The sequence below is a fragment of the Anomalospiza imberbis genome, chromosome 4 (assembly GCF_031753505.1).
Source record: "Anomalospiza imberbis isolate Cuckoo-Finch-1a 21T00152 chromosome 4, ASM3175350v1, whole genome shotgun sequence".
In the NCBI taxonomy this organism is placed as follows: Eukaryota; Metazoa; Chordata; class Aves; order Passeriformes; family Viduidae; genus Anomalospiza; species Anomalospiza imberbis.
Genome location: NC_089684.1, coordinates 72,566,085 through 72,593,460, shown reverse-complemented (window position 1 = coordinate 72,593,460; position 27,376 = coordinate 72,566,085). Strand labels below are relative to the sequence as shown.

The 27,376-nt window shown below is 64.3% G+C and overlaps 2 protein-coding genes across 2 annotated transcripts; both read left to right on the top strand.

Moving 5' to 3' along the window:
• The first annotated feature begins 5,234 nt into the window (after positions 1–5,234).
• Positions 5,235–7,385, top strand: EGR4 (early growth response 4). The gene is made up of 2 exons (XM_068189257.1): positions 5,235–5,702; positions 6,007–7,385. Exons 1-2 carry the CDS (start codon positions 5,564–5,566, stop codon positions 7,335–7,337), a joined length of 1,470 nt encoding a protein of 489 aa, XP_068045358.1. The 5' UTR covers positions 5,235–5,563; the 3' UTR covers positions 7,338–7,385.
• Positions 7,386–10,853: 3,468 nt separating this feature from the next.
• FBXO41 (F-box protein 41) lies at positions 10,854–27,232 on the top strand. The gene is made up of 13 exons (XM_068189170.1): positions 10,854–11,157; positions 13,811–14,738; positions 18,239–18,467; positions 19,237–19,316; positions 19,407–19,714; positions 19,822–20,090; positions 20,462–20,577; positions 20,813–20,965; positions 23,188–23,283; positions 24,492–24,610; positions 25,269–25,427; positions 26,016–26,131; positions 27,119–27,232. Exons 2-13 carry the CDS (start codon positions 14,017–14,019, stop codon positions 27,179–27,181), a joined length of 2,430 nt encoding a protein of 809 aa, XP_068045271.1. The 5' UTR covers positions 10,854–11,157; positions 13,811–14,016; the 3' UTR covers positions 27,182–27,232.
• The last annotated feature ends 144 nt before the right edge of the window (positions 27,233–27,376 follow it).

Below are 27,376 nucleotides of genomic sequence, written 5' to 3'. Positions count from 1 at the left end.
AATGCCGAGCTCTGCCTTCTTCTGGAAGTTCCCCGGGAAGGGGAGACGGATGGAGCAGGAGAGGGAGGGCAGGGAGACGAGATCCGCACTCCAGAGGGATGGATGGGATCTTGGGAATAAGGAATTCCTGGCTGGGAGGGTGGGGAGGGGCTGGGCTGGAATTCCCAGAGCAGCTGGGGCTGCCCCTGGATCCCTGGCAGTGCCCGAGGCCAGGCTGGACCCTGGGGTTGGAGCAGCCTGGGGCAGTGGGAGCTGTCCCTGCCCCACTGGATGGGGTTTAATGTCCCTTCCCAGCCCAAATCATTCTGGGATTCTCCGATCCAGTGTCCCATCCCTGAGCTCTCCGTGGCCACCCCAGCAGGAATCACTGTCACCGTGTGCCACCCAGCCCCTGGGACATCCATGGCCAGCTCCCAGAGCTTGGAAAGCTGCTCCTTCCCTTCTCCATCCCGAGACCTGGCAGAGGCAGCTCTGGGTGCTCACTGAAGGGTTTGGGCTCTGGGCCTGGCTTTGGTGTGGCTTCGGTGGGGGTGGCACAAAGGAGATGCTTCTGGGAGGCGGGAAGGGAATTCCAGGGTTGGGTGCAGCCCCCAGACAGCAGCTGCTGAGCCGTGGGTGCTGCAGGGCCCCTTTGGGTGCCCTCCCCTGCCCCTCGTGCCACGGGGGGGATCAGCAGCACTTCCACGGGAGATTCCTTTAAAATCCCTTTGAAACAGAATAAAATTCCTTTAAAATGCCATCGGCTGCTCCGCCCCCTCTGCAGAGCAAACCTGGGCAGGGGCAGAGATTCCAAGGGACGCTGTTCCACGAGGGATGGACGTGCTGGGGAGGTGGGAAGTGCCGGGGGTTGCTGTCTTTCCCTCAGCTTCCAGGGCCAAAAACCACTTTGGAATTCCAGCAGCATCCTCTGGAATACTGAGGAGCAGCGGCTCAGAGCCAACAGAGCTTGTCTTGTCCGTGGGAGAAGCCTTGGAGGGGCTGCGTGTTCCAGCAGGGAATCTCCCAGCTCTGCCCAGCAGCACAGAGGGGTTCTGCTGCCCAGGAGGGGGGCACTGAGCAGCCTGGATCCAGCACACACCCACGGCTCGGAGGCTCTTCTGAACCTGCAGGGCTGGGAACGCTCCAAAGGCACAGAAACAGGGATTTCTTCACACCTAAAACCTGCATCACCCCCCAGCACAGGAGATGGAGAGTGCTCCAAGAGGAGTCAGTGGGAAGATGCCCTGAGGAGCACTGAATGTGGGGCATGGGGTGCCCGAGCCATGAACATTCAAGCCTGGGGAAAACATCTGGGATTTACACCTTTCCCCAGCTGCCTGTGGGCTCTGGGCACACGGCCCCGAGTTTGGGTGCCAACCCTCAGCCCATCCCTTTGGAAAAATGAATTCCAGTCTCACATCAGCACTGCCCATCTCTGCCCCTGCCTGGGGCTCACGTTCCAGTGGGAAAAGCTATTCCAGAGCTTCCCCCGGCTCCTCTCTGACTCGTGGCAAGGCAAGGTGGGAGAAAGAGGATGATTCTCCTCCTTTCCATGGTAGATTCTCCCTTAAGCAGGGCTGGGAGTCCTGGGAGCATCCAACCCCTGCCAAAACCTGCCGGGTTATAACCAAGCCAGGCCTCCAAAGATGAAAACCGGGGGAGAAACCAGACAGAGCCAAGAACTGGGGCTGGATTTCCATGCTGGAGCCCTGGCTGGCAGCACGGACGGGAACTGGAAGGGAAGAAGGCTGCTGTGCCATTGCAATGGGGTGGTGGCAGCACAAAGGTGACCCTGGGGCCCAGCTGGCCCCGCTCCGGGCCAGCAGGAGCAGCGAGGAGCTGGCCAGGCAGGACCCGGAGGTGGGCAGGAGCCCAGGGCGGGCGGGCGGTGCCAGCCGGGTGCAGATGGCCGCACCGGGGGAGCCCGTGGAGCGTTCGGGGGGGCTGGAGCCGCCTGAGCCCCTGGAAAGCCCAGAGACCCCCAACTCCATCTGGGGCACAGCCAGCCCCTGCTCTGGGGGCGTTCTGCTGCCCCACGGACGCTCCCAGCTCAAGGCAGGAGCCCAAATCCCTGTGCCCGGCTGGCCTGGGCTGGGAGCTGCCCCACGGACACCGAGGAGCTGCCCCACGGACACCGAGGAGCTGCCCCATGGACAGCGAGGAGCTGCCCCACGGACACCGGGGAGCTGCCCCACGGACAGCGAGGAGCTGCCCCACGGACAGCGAGGAGCTGCCCCATGGACACGGGGGAGCTGCCCCACGGACAGCGAGGAGCTGCCCCATGGACACGGGGGAGCTGCCCCACGGACACGGGGGAGCTGCCCCACGGACACCGGGGAGCTGCCCCAGCGCTTCCCACACCCAACCACCTCGGCCAAAGCCTCCTGCAGCATCTCCGGGGCCGGGGAAAGAGAGGGAACCCCAAAAGCCCGGCAGAGCCCGAGCCTGGTCCCCCGGGGTGGGAGCGGCGAGGGGAGCTGGACACGGCACGGATTTCCTCCTGCTCCTTGTGACGACACAATTCCCCCCAGGAAGGCAGGCCCGCCTCCTCTGCAGCCAGGAGCCCCTTCTGGCACGGGGATGCGGTGCCAGCGCCCGAGCCAGCCTTGGCTCGGCCGCGGTCACGTTTGCCCGTTACCTCATGCGTGGTGTCACCTCCACGGCCACCCCGCTCCCGTCCCAGAGGGTCACTCCAAACTGGCTCGGGGCTTGTCATAAAAAGCATAACATAAAAAGCTGTTCGACAGAAGTCTCTGTTTATGTCGGGTTTAAAGGATGAAAGCATTCATCCAGGGGAGCTGGGGACACCAGGCTGGGCCTCTGCAGCCACTCCTGCACAGGTTGATAAACCACACAATGGTGGTTGATTTTCTCCCCTGGGCAGCTGAGCCACTGCCACTATTTCAGGACCAGCTGTGAGGGTGAGGGGAGGTTTATGAGAGCTGCCCCTGTGGCTGTGGCAGGGAGGCTCCCATGGTGCTGTCCCAAAGGGGGGACAGTGTTTTCTGTGGAAGGGGAGCTGCTGGCAGCAGAGCTATCCCAGGGTGTGCATGGCAAAGACCCAGACTGGAGATCCTGCACATCCTCTGGCGTCCCTGACAGGCCACACGGGCACAGCCAAATCAGCCAGAGTGCTCGAGGCCTGCTGGCCCCAGTGGTGCAGCCAAGGAGAGGTGGGGAAGAGATCCAGGACCCCCAGGTCCATCCCTCTCAGCAGGCCGGGCTTGTCTTCAGGGGCCACAGGGGAATATTTCCAACCTGGCCACCATCCTGGTCCCCATGATGTCCTGAAGCTCCAAATTCCAGGGTCACTGAGCACTGCAGGGTGAAGTTTTGCCTTCAGTTTACTGAAACCCATGGTCTGGCCATTGCCCTGGGCTCCCCTCATCTCCTGTGAGGAGCCAAACGGGGAATGATGGGATGCCACTGAACACTTCCACTCTCTGGTCATTGCCTGCATCTCTCCATCCCCTCTTTTATTTCCAGCCCGACCCTCGACCCTCGGGGCTCTCTCTTCTCTCTCTCTTCTCATTCCCTGAATGCCCAGGGGGGGTTCGTTCCTCCTTGCCTCTGTGCCGGGGCTCTGGGTGCGATTGCAGAGGCAGCAGCTACCCCCAGTGAGGGGAGGTGCTGCGAGACACAAATCCCGGGGATCTGCCCAAGGTGAGGCCGTGACTCATCCTGGAGCCAGGAATAGCTCGGGAGCAGAGCCCTTCACCTGCTGCTGCCGGCTGGGCCCCGGGCACGGCCCTGGCCATGGGCACAGCCCCAGCACACCTGGGGCACAGCCCCAGCACATCTGGCCTGCCAGCAGGGCTGGGAGCACTTGGAGGCAGGAAACACGCATTTCGGGAGGCCAGGGAGGGGCCCCTCCTCTTCTCCAGCTCCTCCGCATGCACAGCCCCCCTCCTGCACGCCGAGCTCACCTGAGCTGCTGTGTGCTGTAGAAACAGCGGGTTTGCACCCCAAATACTTGTCTGAACATCCTTCACCGCGGGTTTGAGCCCAGCAGCCAAAATGCTCGGAGCAAACCTTCCCCTCCCCACCCCGACCGTGCCGGAGGCCGGTGACAACCCGCTCCCCACAGCATCCCTGCCTGTCCAGGAGCGGCTCCAAGGCAATGCTGAAATCTCCGAGCAGCCGAGCAGGGCAGGCAGCACGGCCAGGCCGGCTCCCCGCAGAGCCTTCGCCCCGGCAGGGCTGAGGATGCTCGGGGGCGGAGGCGCTGCCAGGATCCCTCCCGATCCTGCCGAGCCCGCTCGGAAAGCTTGCCCCTGGGAGCCGGTGGGGTTTGCAGCACGGATCTGCCTTCCGCAGCCCATCTCGAGCCTGCCTCACGCCAGGCTGGGTGGGAGCCCTGCGCTGGGATGGCTGAGCGCTGGAGGGAGGCAGCTCCTCACAGCCTTTGCCTTCTCCTCCCGGCCGCTCGCTCTGCCGCAGGAGGAGCCGGCATCCACCCCCCGCTCCGCATCCCGCAGCCGCGACAGGCCGGCACAAAGTATCGCAAAATCCGGCCGGGAGAGGAGCGGAGGGGAGGGAAGGGGGGAGGAAGAGCAAGTCCGGCACCTTTGGCGCTTCTAGAAGGAGCAAGAGCAACAAAAGGGGGAAAAAATAGCACAGGGCGAAGGAGAGCCTGGGGAGATGCAAATCCGAGAGAGGAGCAGCCCACGGTGGGACAGGAGCCAAGGCTGCGGAGCAAGGGCCGGAGCCGCGGGGATGCCCCGCAGCCTCCCCGAAACCGGGGCAAAGCAAAGGCTGCGAGCGCAGGCTCCTTCCTGCGCACCCGGGGCTTGCACACGCGTGTGCACACCCGCCTGGGGCCGCGGCTGCGGGAGGGGATGCTGGGCGCACCGAGCAGCAGAGATTTGTTAAAAATATCGCGATTATTAGTTAAAAAGAGAGAAGGAAGGGGGGGAAATGAAAAACAGAGCGAGAGAAAGGGGGGAGGGGAGGAGGGAAGGGAGAGGGAAGGGGCATCGCGTCACGGGAGAGATTTCCTTATTGGGACTCCCTAGCCTACATCCTGAGTCCATATATGGGCATTTACGTCACGGCAGCCTCACTGGGGACTCCAGAAATGGCTGCGGCGGAAGGTCGGAGCAGCCCCGCTCCCGCTATAAAGGGGGCGGCGGGGAGGGAGCGCCGGGTGTCCGCTCGGGCTGCGCCGCCGCCGGGCCCTGCCTGCCCCCCCCGCCCCGGCCCTGCCCCCGCAGCGCCCCCGCAGCGCCCGGGGCCCCCGCCCCAGCACCCCCCGCACTGCCCCAAGCACCCCAGAGCATCACCTGGAGGGTCCCCGGCACCTGCCCCGAGCATCCCTCGGACGAGTCCGGGCTCCCCGAGCGTGGCCCGGCTCATCCCCGAGCATCGCTCGGATCGGTGCGGGCACCCCGAGCGTTCCCAGCTCATCCCGGGCTCGCCCCGAGCATCCCCGGGCTCGCCTGCAGCATCTCCCGCCTCGGCCCTGAGCATCCACCGGCTCTCCCTGGGCATTCCCCGGCTCATCCCGAGCGCCTCCCGGCTCTCCCCGAGCATCCCCGGCTCGTGCCAGCCCTGCCCCCCTGCTCCGGCCGCGGCTCCAGGGAAGATGCTCAACGTTATGGATTTCTCCTGCCCGGATCCGCTTTACTCCAAGTACGAGGAGAGCTGCGAGATGAAAACCGGAGACCTGCAGGGCTTGGGGCAGCCTGAGCAGCAACTTCTGGCAGAGGCCGATTTCCTTGGAGGTAAGGGCGGGCGGGAGCCGGGCAGGGATGAGGGACCCCGCTGGGAATGATCGCTGCATCCAGGAATCGGGAACCTTCCCCTCCTCCGCCCTCAGCCCCGGCCTGGCGGTTCAGCAGTCCCCGCTAGCTCAGGGCGGGGGTCCTGAGGGTCCCGCTGGGGGAGGGGGATGAATCCCAGGGCTCCCTGTGCGGTTTCAGGGATGGAGACCTCGCAGTGACGCAACAGCTCCCGCTGCTCCCTGCATCCCGCCCCCCAGCCCCGCATCCCTCCAGCCCTCTCACCACCGTCTCCTCTGTTTCCCAGGTGAGCTGCTGGGTGTCCCCGGCAGCGGCGGGGCCGTGGATTACTCCCTGCTGGGCAGCCAGCCCTCCCCTTCCCTCAGCTACACCGGCAGCTTCTTCATCAAGGCGGTACCGGAGCACCCGCAGGACCAGGAATCCCTCTTCAACCTGATGTCAGGGATCCTGGGCATCTCCCCCTTCGCTTCCCCCGAGGGCCACCAGAGGCACCTGGACGCTCTTTACCCCTGTCCCGAGGTGGCTCAGAGCCAGCTGGACCTGTACTCGTCGTGCCAGCCCGAGATGAACGGATCCAGTCCAGCCCCGTTCCCGGAGCCGGGCTACGGCGCCTTCGCCGCGGCCGAGGGCGCTCAGCCCCTGCAGGCGCAGCCCGCGCTGGGAAACACCTCCCAGTGCTTCTTCCAGCCCAAGCTCCTGGACAGCAAGCAGGACATCAAGCTGTCCTCGGGCTCCCCGACCCTGGACAAGTTCAAATCCACCTGTGCCCAGTGGGAGCCCATCTCCCAGCAGCACCAGGCCTACTTGCCCGCTGGCTTCCACTCTCCCGAAGGCTTCCCGGCCGCCGAGAGCGGCCAGGGGCTGTTCCACCCGCTGGGCTCCAAGATGGAGAGCGTCTTGTCCGTCAGCTGCCAGCCGGAGCTCGGCAGCCTGGCAGAGGACGCCGCCTGCTTTGGAACCCATCTGGGCTTCGGCTGCGAGCCAGAGAACTTCTCAGCCCGCGGGGACTTCGCCGACAGCAAGATCCACAACATCGCCGCGCCGTTAATGCCGGACTTCGACGCCTCCCTGGCCCAGCCCGAGGTCCTGCCGGGCCTGATGGGCTCCGCCGAGCTCCTCCATCCTCACCCCTCTCCTTCCGTGCCCCCCACGGACTTTCTGGGCCACCCCACGCCCTCCTCGCTGCCCTCCCTGCTGCCCGCCAACCCTCCCGCGCTGGCCGAGCCCAAGAAGAAGACGCGGCGCAGCAAGTGCTCCTCCAAGTGCTTCTGCCCCAAGCCCCACGAGAAGGCGTTCGCCTGCCCCGTGGAGAACTGCATCCGCAGCTTCGCCCGCTCCGACGAGCTCAACCGGCACCTGCGCATCCACACGGGCCACAAGCCCTTCCAGTGCCGCATCTGCCTGCGCAACTTCAGCCGCAGCGACCACCTCACCACGCACATCCGCACCCACACGGGCGAGAAGCCCTTCTCCTGCGACACCTGCGGCCGCCGCTTCGCCCGCAGCGACGAGAAGAAGCGCCACAGCAAGGTGCACCTCAAGCAGAAAGCCCGGACCGAGGAGAAGCTCAAGGGCTTGGGGTTCTTCTCGGTGGGGCTCTCCTTCGGGACACTCTGAACCTCCGGCCGGAGCGCTGGCAGGCGGCGTTTCCCGAGGTCCCCCGAGCGTCTCGCGGGAGAGCCGGGGTGGGAGCTCCCTCCCGGGTGGCCCCGGAGGAGAGGCGGCGGCGGAGCAGCAGAGCGCCCCGCGGGAGGCGAGGCGATGCCGCGGGGCCGCTCCCTGCGGGGATGGCGTGGGGCAGCCCCGGCCGGCCGGAGCCATCTCCGCACCGCGGGGACTGAGCCACCTCACAGCTCCTGTTGCGAGGAGGGGGAAGGAGAGCCCGTGTACAGACAGAAATCACCACCCAGGTGGGTGTTGTGGACACTCGGCGTTCGTGGCGCCCGGCTGTGATTTCCCAAGCCAGCACTTCGCAGGATGTTCCTGCCTGGAGATTTCCCGGCCCGCACGGTCGGGGCTGCGGCTGCTCCCGTCCTTTCTCCCCAGGGAGAGAGACCCCACCGGGCTCTGGCAACTGGTGCTGACAGGCCCTTGGGAAAGGTGATTTCATTATTATTATTATTATTATTATTATTATTATTATTATGTTTGTAAAAAGAAAAGGCCTCTATCAGGAATATTTCAAATTTGTGTCTATTTTTCTAATTAAAGATTTGAGCCGATCCAAGCCCTCGCTGAGGTTGCTTTCTGCCTTTCCATCCTGTATTTCCGTTGGCTTTTTGACCTCTGCTGCTGCATTTTGGGAAAAAAGGTGCTTCCATAATTAGCAGGGCAAAAAAAAAATCCATCCGTGCAGAAAGCTCCTGAGCATCCCCAAACCCCAGGTGGGAGCTCATCCCAGGAGGAGTGTTTCATCCCGGGGCAGAGCAGGGATGCCTGCTCCTGTGCTGGGCCTCCCTCCAAACACAGGATGTGGCTCTGGTTTGTTCTGATGGGATCTGCCCCTCTCCTGTGGGGACCCCAAAGCCCAGCCCAGAGCCCCCATTCCAGGATCCTGGTTCCCAGTGCGATGTGGATGTCCCCTCCCACAGCTCACCCTCAGGAAATGGGATGAGGTCCCCGTTCCCCATTTCCAGCCTGGCTCAGCCCCAGGGTTGGAGAGATCCAGGCAGGATGGGGACCCCTGCACAAAGACAGGCTGTTTACTCCCTCCCTTTTGGGATTTTAGATGGCAGAGGGATGCTGGTTCCCCTCTCCTGGGAATGGCCGGGGGCTGGATGGCACAGGAGACGCTGCTGCAGCCAGGAATGTCCCTCCCATGGAAGAACCTCCCTCTTCTGGTGGTTAAAAATCAGTCACAATCACGAAATCCCAAAATCTCATCCTTCCAGGGGAGATGCTTTGGTCTCCTTAATCAGGAGAAGGTGCCTGTGGCAATGGGGGCGGCAGGGCCAGGGCCATTGTCATGGATGCTCAGGTGATTTAGGGGCATGCTCCTTTGCTGGCAGAGGCAGGGAAGGGGCACAGCTGCAATCTGCTCTTTCCTTTTCTGATGGATTTTGTCCCCTCCGGTAGCCCTGGAGGGGGGGATCTGGCCCCCAGCCATATTATGAAGGAGACAAGGGTAACCCTGTCTTATTCCCTCATGCCCCTCAGCCCTTTGTCAACATGTGGGCTGGAGCATTCTGGCCCTAAACACCTGTAATCCCAGCAAATCCAGGCTCCCAGTAATCCCAGCAAATCCAGTGTCCCAGGAATCCCAGTAGAACCCAGTGTGCCAGCAGAATCCAGTGTCCCAGGTGTCCCAGCAGAACCCAGTGCCCCAGGTGTCCCAGCAGAACCCAGGGTCCCGGGTGTCCCCGAGGAATCCGAGCTTGGAGAGGCTGGTCCAGCTGTCCCGAGCAGAACCCGAGGGTGTGGAAGCCCTGTGGAGTTGGGGTGGGAAGCTGGGCAGGGCATGGGGGGTTGGTAGCAGAGATGGGATGTGGGAAGGGGCCAGGAGGAAACCTGTCTGAGGGGAAAATCCTAAATTTCCCCTCAGATGTGTCCCTAAAATTTCACACCCCGATAGCACCCACGGGTGCTCGTGACCCTTGGGTGAACCCTCCCAGCGTGTGGGAGCCTAATCCTGAGCCAGGACCACACCAAGGGGTGCAGGTGACCCCGGACACCCAGGAAAACCTTTTCTGGGGGGGGAAAGGTTCTTCTGGGGGGACAGCCCAGCTTTTGTGGTCAATAAGGACCCCAGGTTTCCTTTGGGGAGGGCCTGGGTTGCCCCTCTCTGGGGGATGCCAGATCCCGCCGGGCAGCAGAGCCGAGCTCTCCCTGCACCGCTGGCCATGAATGATGCAGGAGGCCTTGATTAATACCCCTCAGGAAACCGTCAATAATTGATGTGAGCCTGGAAGCTCTGCAGAGGCACCGCTCCAGCCTTGGCCCTCTGCTCCTCTGGCCAGCGCTGCCAGGGAGGAGGGAGGGATGGGACGCACCCCAGAGCCTCCCCACAGCCCCCCTATAGCCTCCCCACAGCCACTCCACAGCCATCCCACAGCTGCCCACCCCATGCCCACCCCGCAGAGAGGAAACACGGCAGTGCTGGATGCCTTTGGCACGGGCACCAGGCTGAGGGGCTCAGGAGCTGGATCGGGATCGAGCCAGGCTTAAACCAGAGCGCTCAGGGACCATCTGGGGATCGAGGCAGGGCCCAAACCTGGATGCTCAGGGGTTCAGTCAGGACCAAGGCAGGGATTAACCAGGGCAGCCTTGGGCCAGGTCAGGACCAAGGTGGGAACCAGCCCAGGGTGATCTGCGACTGGACTGGGACCAGAGCAGGGGTCGTGGGGACCACCCGGGGACCAGACCGGGGCATTCTGGTACCAGAGCAGGACCAAGCTGGGAACCAAGCCAGGGTACTGGGCGACTGGACCGGGATCAAGCCAGGGATTAAGCCAGGATGATCAGGTTCCAGCTCAGGACCCAGCCAGGGACCAAGGCAGGGTGTCAGGGACTGGAGCAGGACCAGGGCAGGGACACAGCCAGCGTGCTCAGGGACACAATCAGGACTGAGACAGAATGCTCGGGGACTCAAATGGGATCAAGCCAGGGATGAAGCCAGGATGACAGGGACTGTCCTGGGACCAAGCCCATGTCCTGGCACCTGTGTGTCCAGCCCGGGACGGGGCAGAAGCAGCGCAGGTGCCCAGGCTGGGCACACGCCCAGCACTACAATCCCCGGGGAGGATTCTCCGGGGGATCCCGGCCAGGAGCTGCCAGGGGCGGTGGGGACAAGGGGGTCTGGGCCCGGGGGCTGCCATGGCAGCCGTGTTCGTGGGGAGACAGGCAGAGGGAGCTGTGCGGGAAGAACCGGCGGCGAGGCAGCCCCGGCTCCGGCTGCAGGGGAGGAGGCGGCTGCCGGCGCTCGCCCTCCGCCCTCCTCCATCCCTGCATCCCTCCCTCGCTCGCCATGCTGAGCCCGCGCTGAGCCCCAGCGCCCCGGGGACCGCCATCCCCAGGGTGCCCAGAACCGCCACCCTCACACCCCGCCGGGGCCTTCAGCCTCGGCCTCCTTCCTTCCTCCTCCCCCGCCTCCTCCTCCTCCTCCCCCCACCCCGCAGCCACCACCCTCCCTCCCTCCCTCCCTCCCTCCTTCCCCAGGGCCTGCCTGGCATGGAGGTGCTGGCCGCGGGGAGCCGGGTGCTTCCCGCGGGCTGCATCCCTCGTGCCCCGCATCCCTGTGCCCGCATCCCCCGTGCCCCACATCCCCCCGCCCCGGCACAGCCCTGAGCCGCTCGGCAGCCGCCTCCTTTGTGCGGCGGAGCGGCTGTGCGGGCTCCGTCCCCCTCCGCACCCCCCGGCTCGGGGGTGGCCCGCGGGCGAGCGGGAGAGATGCTGCCCTCGCCGGAGGAGCCCAGCGCGGGAGGTCGGCAGCCCGAAGCAGGTATGGGGCGGCAGGGGATGGGATAGAGCGCGGATGGTGCCCTGGGAGGCGGCCGCTTGTCCCCAGGATGCTCCTCACCCAGGGCCCCCGGGAGCGGGGGGACGCAGCGGGGACAAAGCCGCTGCCAGGATGTGAGGACGGACCCGCCGCTCCCTGCTCCAGGGGCTGGGGGGCAAAAAATTCATCCGGATTTTCATGCCCACCTCCCCCGAGCCCTCTATGCCTCGGCCCCAGCCGTCATCGCCCACCACGGTGCTCCCACCCCGCTGGAGCGCCGGGGAAGGATGGGACCAGCGAGGCGGGCATCAGCCTACACCCCGGCATCACCCTCCACCCTGGCATCACCCTCCATCCCGGCATCACCCCCCATCCCGGCATCACCCTCCACCCTGGCATCACCCTCCACCCTGGCATCACCCTCCACCCTGGCATCACCCTCCACCCTGGCATCAGCCTGCACCCCGGCATCACCCTGCACCCTGGCATCACCCTCCATCCCGGCATCACCCTCCACCCTGGCATCACCCCCCATCCCGGCATCAGCCTACACCCCGGCATCACCCTGCACCCTGGCATCACCCTGCACCCCGGCATCACCCTCCACCCCGGCATCACCCTGCACCCCGGCATCACCCTCCACCCCGGCATCACCCCCCATCCGGCATCACCCTGCACCCTGGCATCACCCTCCATCCCGACATCACCCTGCACCCCGGCATCACCCCCCATCCGGCATCACCCTGCACCCCGCAGCAGCCCCCACCAGCTCTCCTCTCCATCCCCCCTCCCTCTCCAGCCAAGCAGGGGAGCTGCCTGCCGCTGGTGTTTTTTGGTGGGTGGGTGGGCAGAAGAACGTTAGACAATGCGAAGGAAGGCTCCATGATGGATCGCAGGTGGCGGCGCTGGAGCAGCCCGGGGATGCTGCAATCCCGGCGGTCGGCAGTGTTTCCCGGCTCCGGATGCCTGTGGGTTTTATTAGCGTAGTAATGGCTCCACGAACCATTCCCTCAAATCCTGCTTGTTGCCGTGGAGATGGGAGTGAGGAGAGGTTTGCGGCCGAGGTAGGACCTGCCCAGGACAAGGAGCGGGCTCCGTGTGCTTCCTGATCCACCTGGGCCAGATCCTGCCTTGGATTTCGGCTGGGAAATTCGGGCTGAGGCTGCTCGGGCACCTCGGGAGTCGTGGGCAGGGATCCAGGCCTGAGGCACCACGGCACGATTCCCCATCCCTGCGCTGGAAAAGCGCTTTCTCATCCCCCCGGCAGCGGCCGAAGTTGCCGGACGTGCTTTGTGCTTGCCGCGGTTCGGGTTCCGGCCAGGCCGAGCCGGCGGTCGCCCAGGTGGGGTTGGTGTGGGAGGGTGTGCTTGGTAACGACCCCAAAATGCAGCCAAGCGGGTCACAAACCCTCCCGGCTCATCCTGGGTTTATTTCTGGCGTGGATTTCTTGCCGTTGCTGATTTTTCCCTTAAAAAATGGTTTCCCAGCCTCGTGGCCTGGTTGTCCCTCTGAGGGGATGCTGAGCCACCAGGGATGCTGCCCTGGGGACCAGCAGGGATGGATGGAGGTTCCGTGGCAGTTCAGGGCTCACCAAGTGGTGGTTATGGGATGCAGGAGGGCTCTGAGGGCTTTTAGGGTGGTGGGAAGAGCCCTTTGTGGGATATTGCAGAGGGATGAGCAGGGGACACTCCCACACATGGGTGCCCTCAGTAAAAGCATGGCCGTTTTCAAGTTTGAATGACAAATGAATGAAAAATGAAAGTATTGTGCCCTGAGGTGTGTTTGAGCCCTCGAGGCTGGAGGGGACCTCGGCAGCCTCCCAGGGTGGGTTTTCACTGGTTTATCCCATTTCACAAGGGTGGGGTTTCCCCCAGTGATGCTGTGGAGGATTTAGTGAGTGGGGAATGAATCAGGTCCCACAGGGGCCCTCGTCCACCCAGGCAGGAGAGGCCACCGTGTCCCCTGCACTGGACAGCCCAGGGATGAATGAGCACTCTTGGGATGAATCCCTTTCCAGGATTCATGGGCTGATCCAGCAGGAGTGGCTTGGCCTTCTCTTGGAGGGAGATCCCAGCACCTGCTCCTGGTGTCGGGCACGGGGATGGTCCCGGCCCTTGGGGACCCCTGATGCTGCAAGAGAGCAAAAGGGTCACCCCTGCCACCTCCTGTGACAAGCTCAGGGTGGAGGGGGGGAGATTCCCATGGGATGTGCACCTTCCTGGTGGCTGTGCTTCCCCAGATGGCTGTGAACCTTCCCAAGGGGTGGGAGGTCTTCCCAGCCGTTACGGATCTTCCCAAGGGTTCGTAGAACCATGGGATCATTCAGGTTGGAAAAGCCCTCTGAGATCATCGAATCCAGGAGCTGTGGAACTTCCCAAGGGCTGTGCAGCTTTCCAAAAGCTGTGGAGCTTCCCAAAAGCTGTGGGTCTTCACGAGGGTTGGGGAACTTCCCATTGGCTCTGGAGCTTCCCAGGGCTCTGCACATTCCCAGGGCTCTGCACCCTCTTTAGCACCATGTGCCCTTCCAAGGGATGCACGAGGGTGGGAAGAACACGGGAGGGTGGGAAGGAGGCACAGAGGGCACCCAGAAGAAGGACCAAGGAGAGATTTTTGGGGACCCCCCAACCCCCATATCGCTGACCCCCATCTCTTCCAGCGCCCGGCGCCGCTCGATGCTGACGCCCCCCCAGGACTGCCGGATCCCCCCCGTTCCATCCCGGGCCGTCCCCACGCCATGTCCCAGTGGAGCCGCCACCCCTCTGCCGGGGGCTCCCCGGCCAGCCCCGCGCGTCCCCGGAGCCTCGGCGCCGCGCCATGAGCGGGGCCCCGCGCGCGCCCCGCGCCGGGGAGCAGAGCTGAGGGATGGCCTCGCTGGACCTGCCCTACCGGTGCCCGCGCTGCGGCGAGCACAAGCGCTTCCGCAGCCTGTCCTCGCTGCGCGCGCACCTGGAGTACAACCACACCTATGAGACCCTCTACGTGCTCTCCAAGACCAACAGCATCTGCGACGCCGCCGTGTTCCCGCTGGCCGCCGACGGGGCTCTGCTGACCCCGGCCGCCCGCAGGGACTACTTTGAGAGCACCTCCTTCCAGGGCAAGGACCAGCGCTTCTCCTGCGACCTGGTCCCCGCCGACGAGCTGGAGCCGGCCCCGTCCTCGTCGCCCTCGCCCCGCTATGTCCACGAGATCGAGATCCCGCTGACCGAGATCTTCACCCGGGGCAAGGCCGTGGCGCCTGCGCCCGTCCCGCCGGCCGCCATGGACTCGGCCTACGAGGAGGGCCTGGCCCGCCTCAAGATCCGCGCCTTCGAGAAGCTGGAGGTGGACAAGAGGCTGGAGAAGCTGACGGAGGAGGTGGAGCAGAAGATCGCCTCGCAGGTGGGCCGGCTCCAGGTGGAGCTGGACCGCAAGAGCTCGGAGCTGGAGAAGGCCAAGCAGGAGAGCCTGCGGCTGAGCCGGGAGAAGCAGGAGCTGGAGGACCGGGCGTCGGAGCTGTCCCGCCAGGTGGACGTCAGCGTGGAGATGCTGGCGTCCCTCAAGCAGGACCTGGTGCAGAAGGAGCAGGAGCTCACCCGGAAGCAGCAGTGAGTCCTTTGTCCCTGTCCCAGCTGTGGGGTGGGAGGAAAGGGGTGCCTGGCAGTGAGTCCTGGAGAACCTGTGGCTGATCCATCCCTGGAGGGGTTCAAGGCCAGGTTGGACAGGGTTTGGAGCAGTGGGGAATAGTGGAAGTTGTCCCTGCCCATGGTAGGGGATGGAATGAGAAGAGCTTTGGGGTCTCTTCCAATCCAAACAATTCCATGAGTCCAGAGGAGCCCAAGACCACCAAGCCCTCAGGGCCAGGGCTCAGGCACAGCCCCTTGGTGATGGCCATCAGCATCCTCCCTTATCAGGTTCTGCATCTTCCCCACCCACTCAGTGTCCACACAGACCTGGGCCCCTCCATGGCTGGGTCATGGCGAGACAGACCATGTCCCAGGTGGGCCACCAGTGCTCCCAGGACATGGCCGGGCTGGGGATCACCGAGCCACAGACTGGTTGGGGTTGAAGGAACCTCAAATCCCACCTCGTTGCCACCCCCTGCCGTGGCTGTGCTAAATTCCAGGTTTTTCTCCCAGAGGGAGGGTGGGGCAGCCCGAGCAGTGCCACCTCCATTTGCTGTTAAGCATGTGGCACTGCCATCCTCATTTCCACCCCATATTCCCCACTCAGCACCCCCTGCCCACCCCAAGGCTGCTCCTGAGCTTCCCTCCAGTCCAGCGCTGGGTCATTCTGCCCATTGGTGCTGTCCAAGCAAACCAGACCTCGCTGCTAAGGAGTTTGAGCAAATCTGGAGGGGCTCGAGTCTGTGAGGAGTTTGTGGGGGACAGGCATGGCTGTGCTGGGCTGGGAGCACCGCTGGGATTTCTGAAGGAATCGCTTTGATTCCCATCATCCTCTGCACGTTTGTGAATGACTTTGACTCCAAAATAATGACCTGGCTCAGAAACTGGGCTCCCAGGATGGGGGATGGCCTGGGTGAGGAGCAGGGTGACCCTGGGGCTAAATAAGGACACCCCCAGGTGTGGGGGCACGTTTGTGGGACAGGCAATGAGGGGTTTGGGGGCTGCCTCGTGGGTGTTGTTCAGGGACAGCTTGGGGATGTGTGGTGAGGGAATTAAGGACACCAGCATGGATGAGTCTGGAGCAGGGCCTGGAGACAGCTCGGCAGGGTAAATAGAGGGTCAAATGTCTCTTGGTGGAACCTGGGCAATGTTACCACCTAAAACCCTGGGTTTATGCCCCAAAACTGCCTCCTGGACCTCCCATTCCTTAGAGAAACCCTCCCACCCCTCAACCATCCCCATCAGTCCCCAGACTCCTCCACCCCAAGGGACAAAATCCCTTGTGAGGTTGCAGGAAGAGCATGGGAAGCGCTGGTGGTGGGAGAAGGTTTTCTCCTGGACGTGAGGAAGTCATCAGAAATCATTTTAATCAGCAAAGCCTTCCCTGAAAACATTGTGGGGACATTTCCCAGCCCTGCCAGCTCCAAGACACCATGACACCATGTCCTCCTGGGAGACCTTTGGCTCCTGGGCTCTGTTTCCTCTGCCAGGAGTGTTTTTCCACCCAGTCTATGGGAATGAGAGGGAGGCAGGTGATAACCATCAGCATCACCTTACAGCTGCTGCCCAGCTCCACATTTGCCTTCCAAATCCCCTGGGGCCCCTTCTAGGATCCTTCCCAGAGCATCCCCAGAGCTCCCAGGCTCTGCCTGCAAGCAGCAGGTGGGGGAGAAATTAACTGATAATTAATTGGTGATTAATTGGTAATTGATAGCCAGCAGTGGGAATTATGTCACTAAGAGCTGCCCCCTCCTTTTCCTTCGTGCTTCTGAGCAGATCATTGTGTCCAGGTGTCCGAGGTCAGTGTGCACGGTCAGGTTTGGTGTCCAGGTGTGCACAGCCAGGGCTCTGAGGTCAGGTGTGTGTGGTTGTGTTTCTCTGGTCAGCTTGGTGTGTCTGGGTGTGCCTGGTCCAGTGTCCGGGGTCAGGTGTGCCCCAGACAGGCGTGCAAAGCTGGGTTTGTGCCTCTCCAGGGGTTCCTGGATGCTGAGGGCAGGTGTGTGCAGCTCTGTGGGTGTGTGTGCACCACCAGCAGTGCAGGTGTGAGCAGCTCTGCCTGTGCCTGGGGTGTGTTCACGTGGATGCTCGTGGGGCTGTGGAATGGTTTGGGTGGGAAGGGACCTTAAAGCCCCTCCAGTGCCACCCCTGCCATGGCAGGGACACCTCCCACTGTCCCAGGCTGCTCCAGCCCAGTGTCCAACCTGACCTTGGGCACCGCCAGGGATCCAGGGGCAGCCACAGCTGCTCTGGGCACCCTGTGCCAGGGCCTGCCCACCCTCCTGATGCTGCCTGTCCGTGCATGCTGGTTGTGCCAATGCTCTGTGTGTGTGCCACATGCCACGCTCTGTGTGTGTGCCATGCTGAGTGTTGTGCTCTCCTGGGGCCGTGTGGGGCACCCAGGTGTGCAGGACAGGGCTCTGTGTGTGTGTGTGTGTGCCATGCTGAGTGCTGGGTTTGTGCTGTCCTGGGGCCGTGTGGGGCACCCAGGTGTGCAGGACAGGGCTCTGTGTGTGTGTGTGTGTGCCATGCTGAGTGCTGGGTTTGTGCTGTCCTGGGGCCGTGTGGGGCACCCAGGTGTGCAGGACAGGGCTCTGTGTGTGTGTGTGCCATGCTGAGTGCTGGGTTTGTGCTGTCCTGGGGCCGTGTGGGGCACCCAGGTGTGCAGGACAGGGCTCTGTGTGTGTGTGTGCCATGCTGAGTGCTGGGTTTGTGCTGTCCTGGGGCCGTGTGGGGCACCCAGGTGTGCAGGACAGGGCTCTGTGTGTGTGTGTGCCTGTCCATGTGTGCCTGTCCGTGTGTGTGTGCCATGCTCTGTGTGTGTGTGTGTACCTGGTGCACACCTGGGTGTTCCTGGAGCAGGTTGGTGTGCAGGGGTGTGGTGGCCACGTGTGTTTGGGCCGTGTGGCCTCACCGGTGTGTCTGTGCCGGTGTCCGTGTGTGCTTCCCTGGTTTTTGGGGAGCGGATGAGGACAGCGGGTGTTTGTGCTGGGCTGGGGTCAGCTCAGGTCACAGAGCTACTGTCACACATTTTGGGGGAAACAGCCCTGCTGCAGCCTCAGAGCTCTGGCGCACCTGCTAATTAATGTGTTAATGAGGGAGCCGGGGCCCTGCAACCATCGGGCTGAGCAGGGCTTAAGGATGTCACTGCCATCCTCCTCCCTCACGCTGTCACACCATCATCATCCTCTCCCCTCTGCTCCATCGTGCTCAGGAGCCTGACTCCAGTCCTGGCAGTGATGGATGAGGTGCTGGCGATGTCACCTCACCCCTAAAACAAGGTGGCAACACCCCCCTGCACGCTGGGAGCATCCCTTCATCCCTGTCCTGCCCGAACCCATCCCTGGGGCCACCTGGGCTGGCACAGACCCAGACCAGGCTGAGGCTGGAACAATCCAGGTGTGCTCGGGCGTGTCCCAGCCGGACACAGGGCTGGAGGGGACGGGTAGGCAGCCCTGGGGTGTCACCGCGGGTCCCTGTGCCAGGGAGGTGCTGCAGATCGACCAGTTCCTGAAGGAGACGGCGGCGCGCGAGGCCAACGCCAAGGTGCGGCTGCAGCACTTCATCGAGGAGCTGCTGGACCGCGCCGACCGCGCCGAGAAGCAGCTCCAGATCATCAGCAGCAGCTGCGGCACCACCCCCAACGGCAGCCTGGGACGCTGCGGCACCCCGGCCACCAAGGCCATCGCCAGAGCGGTACCTCTGCGGGCACAGGCACGGCACGGCTTCGGGAGTGCGCCCGGGGCTGCGGGAGTGCGCCCGGGGCTGCGGGAATGCGCCCGGGGCTGCGGGAATTCACCCGGGGCTTCGGGAATTCACCCTCTGCTTCGGGAATTCACCCTCTGCTTCGGGAGTGCGCCCGGGGCTGCGAGAATTCACCCTCTGCTTCGGGAATTCACCCTCTGCTTCGAGAATTCACCCTCTGCTTCGGGAGTGCGCCCGGGGCTTCGGGAATTCACCCTCTGCTTCGAGAATTCACCCTCTGCTTCGGGAGTGCGCCCGGGGCTTCGGGGATTCACCCTCTGCTTCGGGAGTGCGCCCGGGGCTTCGGGGATTCACCCTCTGCTTCGGGAATTCACCCGGGGCTTCAGGAATGTGCCCGGGGCTTCGGGGATTCACCCTCTTCTTCGGGAATTCACCCTCTGCTTCGGGAATGCGCCTGGGGCTTCCCTAATGCAGCCCCGGCTTCAGGAGCGCGACCCGGCTCTCTGCAGGGCCGAGCGGGGCGGTGCAGGGTCCTCATCTCCTTCCCAACGGAATGGGGAATCCTGGGTGGGGGTCCCAAAGAGAAGTTGTTTCTCCGTGGGGCGGTGCTCCCGTGGCGCTGGGTGATGCTGGAGGTGCTGCTCTGCATCCCGCTGGGTGAGGGCGTCCCCCCAAAACGCAGCTGGCGCCGGTGGGGTAGCGGGGTGCTCTCCCTGGGCCGCACCGTGCACACGCTGGGTCGTGCCACGTTGGCTCCTCTTGTCCCCTGTCCCTGCAGAGAGAGCGGCACCCGGGGCCGGGGGTAGCCGTGCACGGTCCCTACGGCGTGTCCAACCAGCGCTCCTCCTCCAGCACCGGGTGAGTGCCCGGCCCTGCCGCCTCTCTGGGATTTTACCGGGATGACGGGAAGGGGATGCGAGCCCTGAGCCGGGACATCCCCGTCCCCAGGGCCTCGAGCCGGGCCAAGGCCGTGTCGCAGAGCTCGGGCTGCTACGACAGCGACAGCGCGGAGCCGTGTCCCACGGACGACACGGCCGAGGGACACCCGTACGCGGCGCGGGACGCGCGGGGCTCGGGGCTGCGCCGCCAGGCCATCCAGAACTGGCACCGCCGGCCCTACCGCAACAGCACCGAGGGCGAGGAGGGCGACGTGTCCGACGTGGGCTCCCGCACCACCGAGTCGGAGGCCGAGGGCTGGGAGCCGGAGGCGCCGGGATCCGCCGCGTCCCGACCCCCCGGCAGCTGCCGCCTGACGGGTGAGGGCACCGCGGGTTCTCCGGGCCGGGAGGCGGAGGGTGGGGCAGTTGGAAGCTGTGGCACGGGGATGCAGCTTCCCTTACCCGCTGCTCTCCCCGCGCGCCAGTGGCCACCGACGCTGGGTGTCCCACGGCCAGGCCCGAGGGGGCCGGGGGCAAGGTGTGCCGGCTGGAGCGGGGCAGCCCGGGCCACTCCAGCGAGGTCATCAGCCCCGAGATCCTCAAGATGCGGGCGGCTCTCTTCTGCATCTTCACCTACCTGGACACCAAGACCCTGCTGCGCGCAGCCGAGGTGTGCAAGGACTGGAAGTTCGTGGCCCGACACCCGGCCGTGTGGACACGGGTGCTGCTGGAGAACGCCAGGGTCTCCTCCAAGGTACTGGGGAGGGGGTGGCACCGCCTGGGACGCGGCCTTTCTTCCAGAAGGGCAAAGCTGGGTGAGCATCTCCCTGGTGGCCGGGATGGTTGTGCCATTACGGTCATGGGGGACACAGGTGGGCACTTGCTCCGCTGCTGGAGGTGCACAGGTGAATTCTGGAGGAGAAGAGGTCACGCAGGCACAGGTTTCCATGTGCTTTTGTGGTCACGCCCATGATTCTGTGGTCACGCCCATTAATTTGTGGCACATGCTCTGCTGTGGCCTAGTATGTGCATCTCCACACATTTCTGCCACGTGTGTGCACGGGGGTGGGTGGTCTGGGACGTGCTGGGGTGTCCCTTCCGGTGAGTGCCACCCCTGTGCCCCAGTTCCTGGCCATGCTGTCCCAGTGGTGCACCCAGATGCATTCCCTCACCCTCCAAAACCTGAAGCCGCGCCAGCGGGGCAAGAAGGAGAGCAAGGAGGATTACATGAAGAGCACACGGTGAGTCCCCGTGTCCCTCTGTCCCCGTGTCCCCCTCCCACAGACGGAGCTGCTGCTGCAGCTCCCTGAGCCCCAACACCCGTTTCCACGATGAACTCCAGGGCACGCTGGCCCCCGCTGTGGGATTTGGGTGTCCTGGAGCCACGGGTGCCCGTGGGACGTGTCACCCTGGTGGGCTGGCCACAGGGAGGGTGAGCATGGGCTCCTGTGCCTGACCCTGGCTCCCTCCTGGCAGGGGCTGCCTGGAAGCGGGGCTGGAGTCCCTGCTGAAGGCGACGGGCAGCAACCTGCTGATCCTGCGCATCTCGCACTGCCCCAACGTGCTGACCGACCGCTCGCTCTGGCTGGCCAGCTGCTACTGCCGGGCCCTGCAGGCCGTCACCTACCGGTAAGGACGGCCACCAGCGCCGCCACAGCACGGGGACGCGGCTGGGAGCACCCGCGGGCTGTGCCGAGACCGCCCCCGTTCCCTGGCGGAGCGCAGCCCACCCGCCCGCGTGCAAAGGACCTGCCCGGCCACGGCCTCGCCCCAGCGGCAGCCCCGGTGTCCCCAGGGCCAGCTGTCCCTGCAGCTCCCATCCCTGCCAGGTTGTTCCCATGCAGGTGATTCACTTCCAGCTCCACTCCCATCATCCCGTTGCTGATCTCATCCCGGCTGGAGGCATGACCGGGGTCTTGGCAAGGAGGCACCACTTTGTGGTAGAGAAGGGCGAGGTGGAGGTGCCCAGCGAGGTCCCACCTGGCTGTCACCCCCGCTGAATGATCCTAGTGGAGAGAAGAGGCTGGGGGTCGCTCTCTCCTGGGAGGGAGGAACAGCTCTGCCAAGGGAGAGCTAAGATTCAGCTTGGACACCTTGCCTGAGGTCAAGGACACAAGACTCATGATGATCCTGGAGGAGGTCACAGGTCCTGGAGGGCATCACTGGCCACTCTTTAGTTTTGGCTACCTGTGGAGACAGCATTGGCCTTCCCTCCACCCTCCAGGAGGATGATCCTTGCTCTGCTGCACCTGCAGACAACCACCTCAGCCTTGGTGTCTGTTCCACCTGGTCCTCATCCAGCCAGGACAGGGAATCCTCCAGGTGGGAAAGCACATCCAGCCACTCCCCTGGTGTGACCCCCGGGAGCTCAGAGCCGGCTCTGACCCACACCACGAGACAGGAGACAGCGCAGAGCTGCCAGGTTGAACTCCAAGGCTGCTCCTTTGGCTGTTCCAAGGGCAGCAGAGCGAGCCCGAGCACTCCTGGCACGTCCTGAGCTGTGCCTGTGGCTCACGCTCTGATTAACCTGCTGCTCTTGGCACCCTGCCCCAGCACACATGTGTGAGGCACTCGAGATAACACCCAGCCTTACTTTTAGGCTTGCCTGAAGTTCTCAAGTGGGACATTTAGACTTGGGAAGCGTGGCCTCTGTCCCTGGAAGGCTCCTGGTGGGGTGGCACAGCCTGGGGACTGTTTGGGCTGGTGGCATCAGGGTGATGCTCTCTGGCACCTCTCCTCGGAGCTGGGCTCCACCCCAGCTCACGACAAACCCACACCTGCCCCAGTCCCTGCCCGGGTCCCGCAGTGTCCCAGAGCCCTTCCTGGTACCTCCAAAGACACCAAGGAGGAGCCACGGCAAAGCCCTGCAGGGACATCTGGCCAAGAGCCACCTACAGCCACAGTGGCACAGCCACAGAGCAGGGAGAGGCCACCATGCAGCCCCTGCCCCTGGCTGGGGTGTCCCTCCCCCCCGGCACTGTCCCCATCCTGGCCAGGCAGGTGGCAAGGGACACCAAGCCAGTGTGACCTGCAGGGATGGGGACAGGTTCTGTCCCCTGCAGGGACACACGGCCTGGCAGTCTCAGCCAGTCACTTGTCACCTTGGCATGTGGAAGATGCACCTCCAGCCCCTTCCACGTTCAACCTCTCCTTCACCCCTCCTGCCCCTCTTCACCCCCAGAACCTTCCAGAACCTTCATCCCTCCTGCCCCTCTTCACCCCCAGAACCTTCCAGAACCTTCATCCCTCCTGCCCCTCTTCACCTCCAGAACCTTCCAGAACCTTCATCCCTCCTGCCCCTCTTCACCCCCAGAACCTTCCAGAACCTTCATCCCTCCTGCCCCTCTTCGCCCCCAGAACCTTCCAGAACCTTCATCCTTCCTGCCCCTCTTCACCTCCAGCCCCTTCCAGAACCTTTATCCCTCCTGCCCCTCTTCACCTCCAGAACCTTCCAGAACCTTCATCCCTCCTGCCCCTCTTCACCCCCAAAACCTTCCAGAACCTTCATCCTTCCTGCCCCTCTTCACCTCCAGCCCCTTCCAGAACCTTCATCCCTCCTGCCCCTCTTCACCCCCAAAACCTTCCAGAACCTTCATCCCTCCTGCCCCTCTTTGCCCCCAGCCCCAGCTGCTGCCCCTGCTGCCGTGCCCATCCACAGGCACCATTCCAGATGGGAATGCCTCCAGCCCGGAGCACAGGGCCCTGCCTGCTCCAGGGGCAGTCCCGGGCTGTAAACCATGGCCAGACCGATAGCTCTGGGTGCTCCAGGGAGCTCCTGGGGGGATGCAGAGCCAGCCCAGGGGTGGCACCGCTGCTGCCGGGGCCATCACGTGTCCCCTGTGTTGTTGCAGGAGCTCCACGGACCCTGTGGGCCACGAAGTGATCTGGGCCCTCGGAGCAGGCTGCAGGGACATCATCTCCCTGCAGGTCGCACCTCTGCATCCCTGGTAAGGCCTGGAACCACAGAATGGGCTGGGCGGGAAGGGACCCTACATCCCCTCCAGTGCCACCCCTGCCGTGGCAGGGACATGTCCCACTGTCCCAGGCTGCTCCAGCCCTGTCCAGCCTGGCCTGGAACACTGCCGGGGTGGAACTGGGTCACGAGGAGGCCACGCTGAGTGTGAGGGGCACCACTGAGCTGGAACGGAATGGGGTGCCAGAACCTGATTTGCTGTGGGGGACCTCGGTGGGATGGGCAGCAGTTCTGGAGCCCAGCCCTGGGACGGGAGCTCAGCCCATCCCTCCTTGTGCAAACTGGGAGCTGCTGGGTGTCTGCACCTCCGTGCTGAGCCAGGAATGTTCCAGGGAGGCTGCTCACAAGGAGATGAAAGGGATCTGCAGTGGGTCTGGGAGGTGGCACTGAACATCAAAGGCCTGTGTGAGCTCTCATTGCTCAGCAGCAGCCGCCCTGGAGGGCCTGGATGTGGTTGAAAGGGTGTCCCTGGTTAGGGGGGCCACAGCAGCTGCTCTCATTTTGGGAAAGCATTCTGGGGATGTGCTGGTGGAGTCTCATCTCCACCCCACAGTGCTTGGGTGCTCAGGAGCTGAGCAGGACACTCAGCTCTGTGCCTCAGGACAGTCTCCTGGGCGTTGTTCATGGCCTTGTCACCCCCAGGGGATGTCACCCGCAGGGGATGTCACCCCCAGGGGATGTCACCCCCTGTGTCACGGCCTGGCGGCTCCTGTCTGCCCTGGGGGAGCAGCACGTGCCACGTGGCTTCTCCACCTGAGAGGCCCAGGCCCTGCTGCTGCTTTGCTCCCTGCAAACAACAGAGTTCAGGGCCTGATTTGGGTCTCCAAGGCTGGAATGATTTGGGTTGGAAGAAACCTTCAACACTGTCCAGTGCCACCCCTGCCATGGCAGGGACACCTCCCACTGTCCGAGGCTGCTCCAGCCCCAGTGTCCAGCCTGGCCTGGGACACTGCCAGGGATCCAGGGGCAGCCCCAGCTGCTCTGGGCAAGGTTTGGGGTGCTGGGCACACGGAGCTGCCCTGTCCCAGTGGCAGCACAGCCTGGGGTGGTGCCCATGCGGGGACACCCCAGGGTGACGCCCGGGCTGGTGGGGTGGGAGAGCTCCCAGTGCACCCCGTCCCAGGGGTGCCTGGGGGGGCTGAGCGGCCGTGCCCCCCCAGCTGTTGCCCCTCGTGTCCCCAGCCAGCAGCCGACGCGCTTCAGCAACCGCTGCCTGCAGATGATCGGGCGCTGCTGGCCCCACCTGCGGGCACTGGGCGTCGGAGGGGCCGGCTGCGGCGTGCAGGGCCTGGCCTCCCTAGGTAGGCACTGCTCGGCTCACACTGCGGCTCTCTGGGCTTGGGAAGGGTCTCTGGGGCCACCCACCCACCCTGTGCCCAGTGCCCACCGTGTCCCCAGCCCAGCACTCGGGATCATGGGTCACTGGGCTTGGGAAGGATCTCTGGGGCCACCAACCCACCCTGTGCCCAGTGCCCACCGTGTCCCCAGCCCAGCACCCGGGACCACGGGTCACAGAACGGGTCCCTGGGCTTGGGAAGGATCTCTGGGACCACCAACCCACCCTGTGCCCAGTGCCCACCGTGTCCCCAGCCCAGCACTCAGGATCGCGGGTGACAGAACGGGTCACTGGGCATGGAAAAGGTCTCTGGGATTGCCAAGTCCACCATGTGCCCAATCCCCCTGTGTCACCAGCCTGGGGCCACTGAGTGCCACCTCCAGGCATTCCCTGGACACCTGCAGGGGTGGGGACTCCAGCCCTCCCCGGGCACCACTCCCTCCTCCTCTGATGGGACAAGGAGAGGGCAGGGAGATGCTCCCTGGGGTCTCCGTGGAGAAGCCCACCCATCCCAAGCTCCATAGGTGCTCCCTGCCCCCCTTGTGCCACCCATCCGTCCCAGCCCCCGTCCCCTGGGCTGCCCTGGTCCCTTCCCCGTGGTGCTGACGGCCGTGTCCCCGCAGCCCGGAACTGCATGAGGCTGCAGGTGCTGGAGCTGGACCACGTGGCCGAGATCAACCAGGAGGTGGCTGCCGAGGTGTGCCGGGAGGGCCTCAAGGGGCTGGAGATGCTGGTGCTGACGTCCACCCCGGTGACCCCCAAAGCCCTGCTGCACTTCAACAGTGAGTAGCGGTGCCAGGACCTGGCAGCCAGATCCACGGAGCACGGCAGCCTCCCAGCCCCACCCACGGGAGCTGCTGGCACTGGGAGGTGCTGGGAGCTCTGTTGGGGAAGAGGGGATCCAGGTTCCCCCACCAGGGACGGGCCGAGGAGAGCTGATCTTGCCTTGGGCCACGGGAAGGTCGGAGACGCTCCCTCCATGGTCCCCGGGGTAACCCAGGCCTCTGTGGCTGTGACACACCTGAGCCTGGGTCACGCCGCTGGCTGAAGTCAGTGGCCGGGGTGGGTGGTCCACAGCCTCAGGGGGGCCTGTCCTGGTGGCCACAGCTTGGGTGACCGTGGCTGGACCTGCTGGGAGCCCACCCCTGTGGATGGCAGAGGCAGGGTCCCCAAGGGAGCAGGAGGACACCATCCCACAGCCCGTGGTCCTCCCCGCAGAGACCCTGGCCAGGCCTCCTCCATCCTCAGGGTGAGGAGTCCCCACACCCAGGTGGCCTTGAGGAGCACAGGGTGGGATCTGGGGTCCCGGCTGGCCGTGGGGAGGCTCCCGTCCCCAGGTGAGGCGATCCAGGTGGTGTCTGTGCCCCCAGGTGTGTGCCGCAACCTGAAGTCCATCGTGGTGCAGGTGGGGATTGTAGACTACTTCAAGGAGCCCCACAGCCCCGAGGCCAGGAAGATGTTTGAAGAAATGGTGAACAAACTCCAGGTAAAGGACCCCAGTCCCAGCTCACACGAGTGTCACCAGCCCTGTGTCCTTGCCGTGGCAGGGATCAGAAATGCTCCCCCTCTCCCTCCCTTGCCTCTTTCCTTCCCAAGGCAGGGACTGGGGAGGATGTTCCCCCTCTCCATCCTCACCCCGTGTCTTCCCTGAGGCAGGGATTGGAGATATCCCACCATCCTTCCCTTGCCCTGTGTCCTTCCAGGGGCAGAGATTCCCTTCTCCCTTCCTCATCCCAAGGCAGGGATTTGAGGTGTTCCCCCCTCTCCCTCCCTTCCCCTGTGTCCTTCCCAAGGCAGGGGTTTGAGGAGTTCTTTGTGTTTCCCATTCCCTGTGCTTCCCTCACCCTGCATCCTTCCCATGGCAGGATTTGGGGCATTCCCCCTTTCCCTCCCTCACCCTGGCAGGATTTGGGGCATTCCCCCTTTCCCTCTCTCACCCTGGCAGGATTTGGGGCATTCCCCCTTTTCCTTTCTCACCCTGGCAGGATTTGGGGCATTCCCCCTTTCCCTCCCTCACCCTGGCAGGATTTGGGGGGCTCCCCCTTTCCCTCCCTCACCCTGGCAGGATTTGGGGCGTTCCCCCTTTCCCTCCCTCACCCTGGCAGGATTTGGGGCGTTCCCCCTTTCCCTCCCTCACCCTGGCAGGATTTGGGGCGTTCCCCCTTTCCCTCCCTCACCCTGGCAGGATTTGGGGCGTTCCCCCTTTCCCTCCCTCACCCTGGCAGGATTTGGGGCGTTCCCCCTTTCCCTCCCTCACCCTGGCAGGATTTGGGGGGCTCCCCCTTTCCCTCCCTCACCCTGGCAGGATTTGGGGCGTTCCCCCTTTCCCTCCCTCACCCTGGCAGGATTTGGGGTGTTCCCCCTTTCCCTCCCTCACCCTGGCAGGATTTGGGGGGCTCCCCCTTTCCCCCTCTCCCCACGGAGCAGTGGCCCTGCTGGCTCCCCCCAACCCCGCCGTCTGCTCCTCTTCCAGGCCCTGAGGAAAAGACCCGGCTTCTCCAAGATCTTACACATCAAGGTGGAAGGAGGCTGTTAGCCCTCCAGGGACCCCGGAGCACATTCCCCGCTCTGCCCGGCGGAGCCCGAGGCCCCCGAGACCAAACGCAGGCCGGGGCCGGGGCGGGGACCCCGGCTCAGCACCAGGAACCCCAAACTCTCGCAAGCCTTCGGGACCGGCGGCCGGGGCTGTCCCGGGGCCGCTCGCGGGCGAGAAGGTGCTACTGAAGGACCA

Excerpts from the sequence above, each read along its gene's own strand:
- FBXO41 (XM_068189170.1), top strand. The coding sequence starts at position 14,017 with ATGGCCTCGCTGGACCTGCCCTACCGGTGCCCGCGCTGCGGCGAGCAC. Across the intron at positions 20,966-23,187 it reads CTGCAGGCCGTCACCTACCG|GAGCTCCACGGACCCTGTGG; the intron begins GTAAGGACGGCC and ends GTGTTGTTGCAG. Across the intron at positions 24,611-25,268 it reads GCAGGGCCTGGCCTCCCTAG|CCCGGAACTGCATGAGGCTG; the intron begins GTAGGCACTGCT and ends GTGTCCCCGCAG.
- EGR4 (XM_068189257.1), top strand. The coding sequence starts at position 5,564 with ATGCTCAACGTTATGGATTTCTCCTGCCCGGATCCGCTTTACTCCAAG. Across the intron at positions 5,703-6,006 it reads AGAGGCCGATTTCCTTGGAG|GTGAGCTGCTGGGTGTCCCC; the intron begins GTAAGGGCGGGC and ends TCTGTTTCCCAG.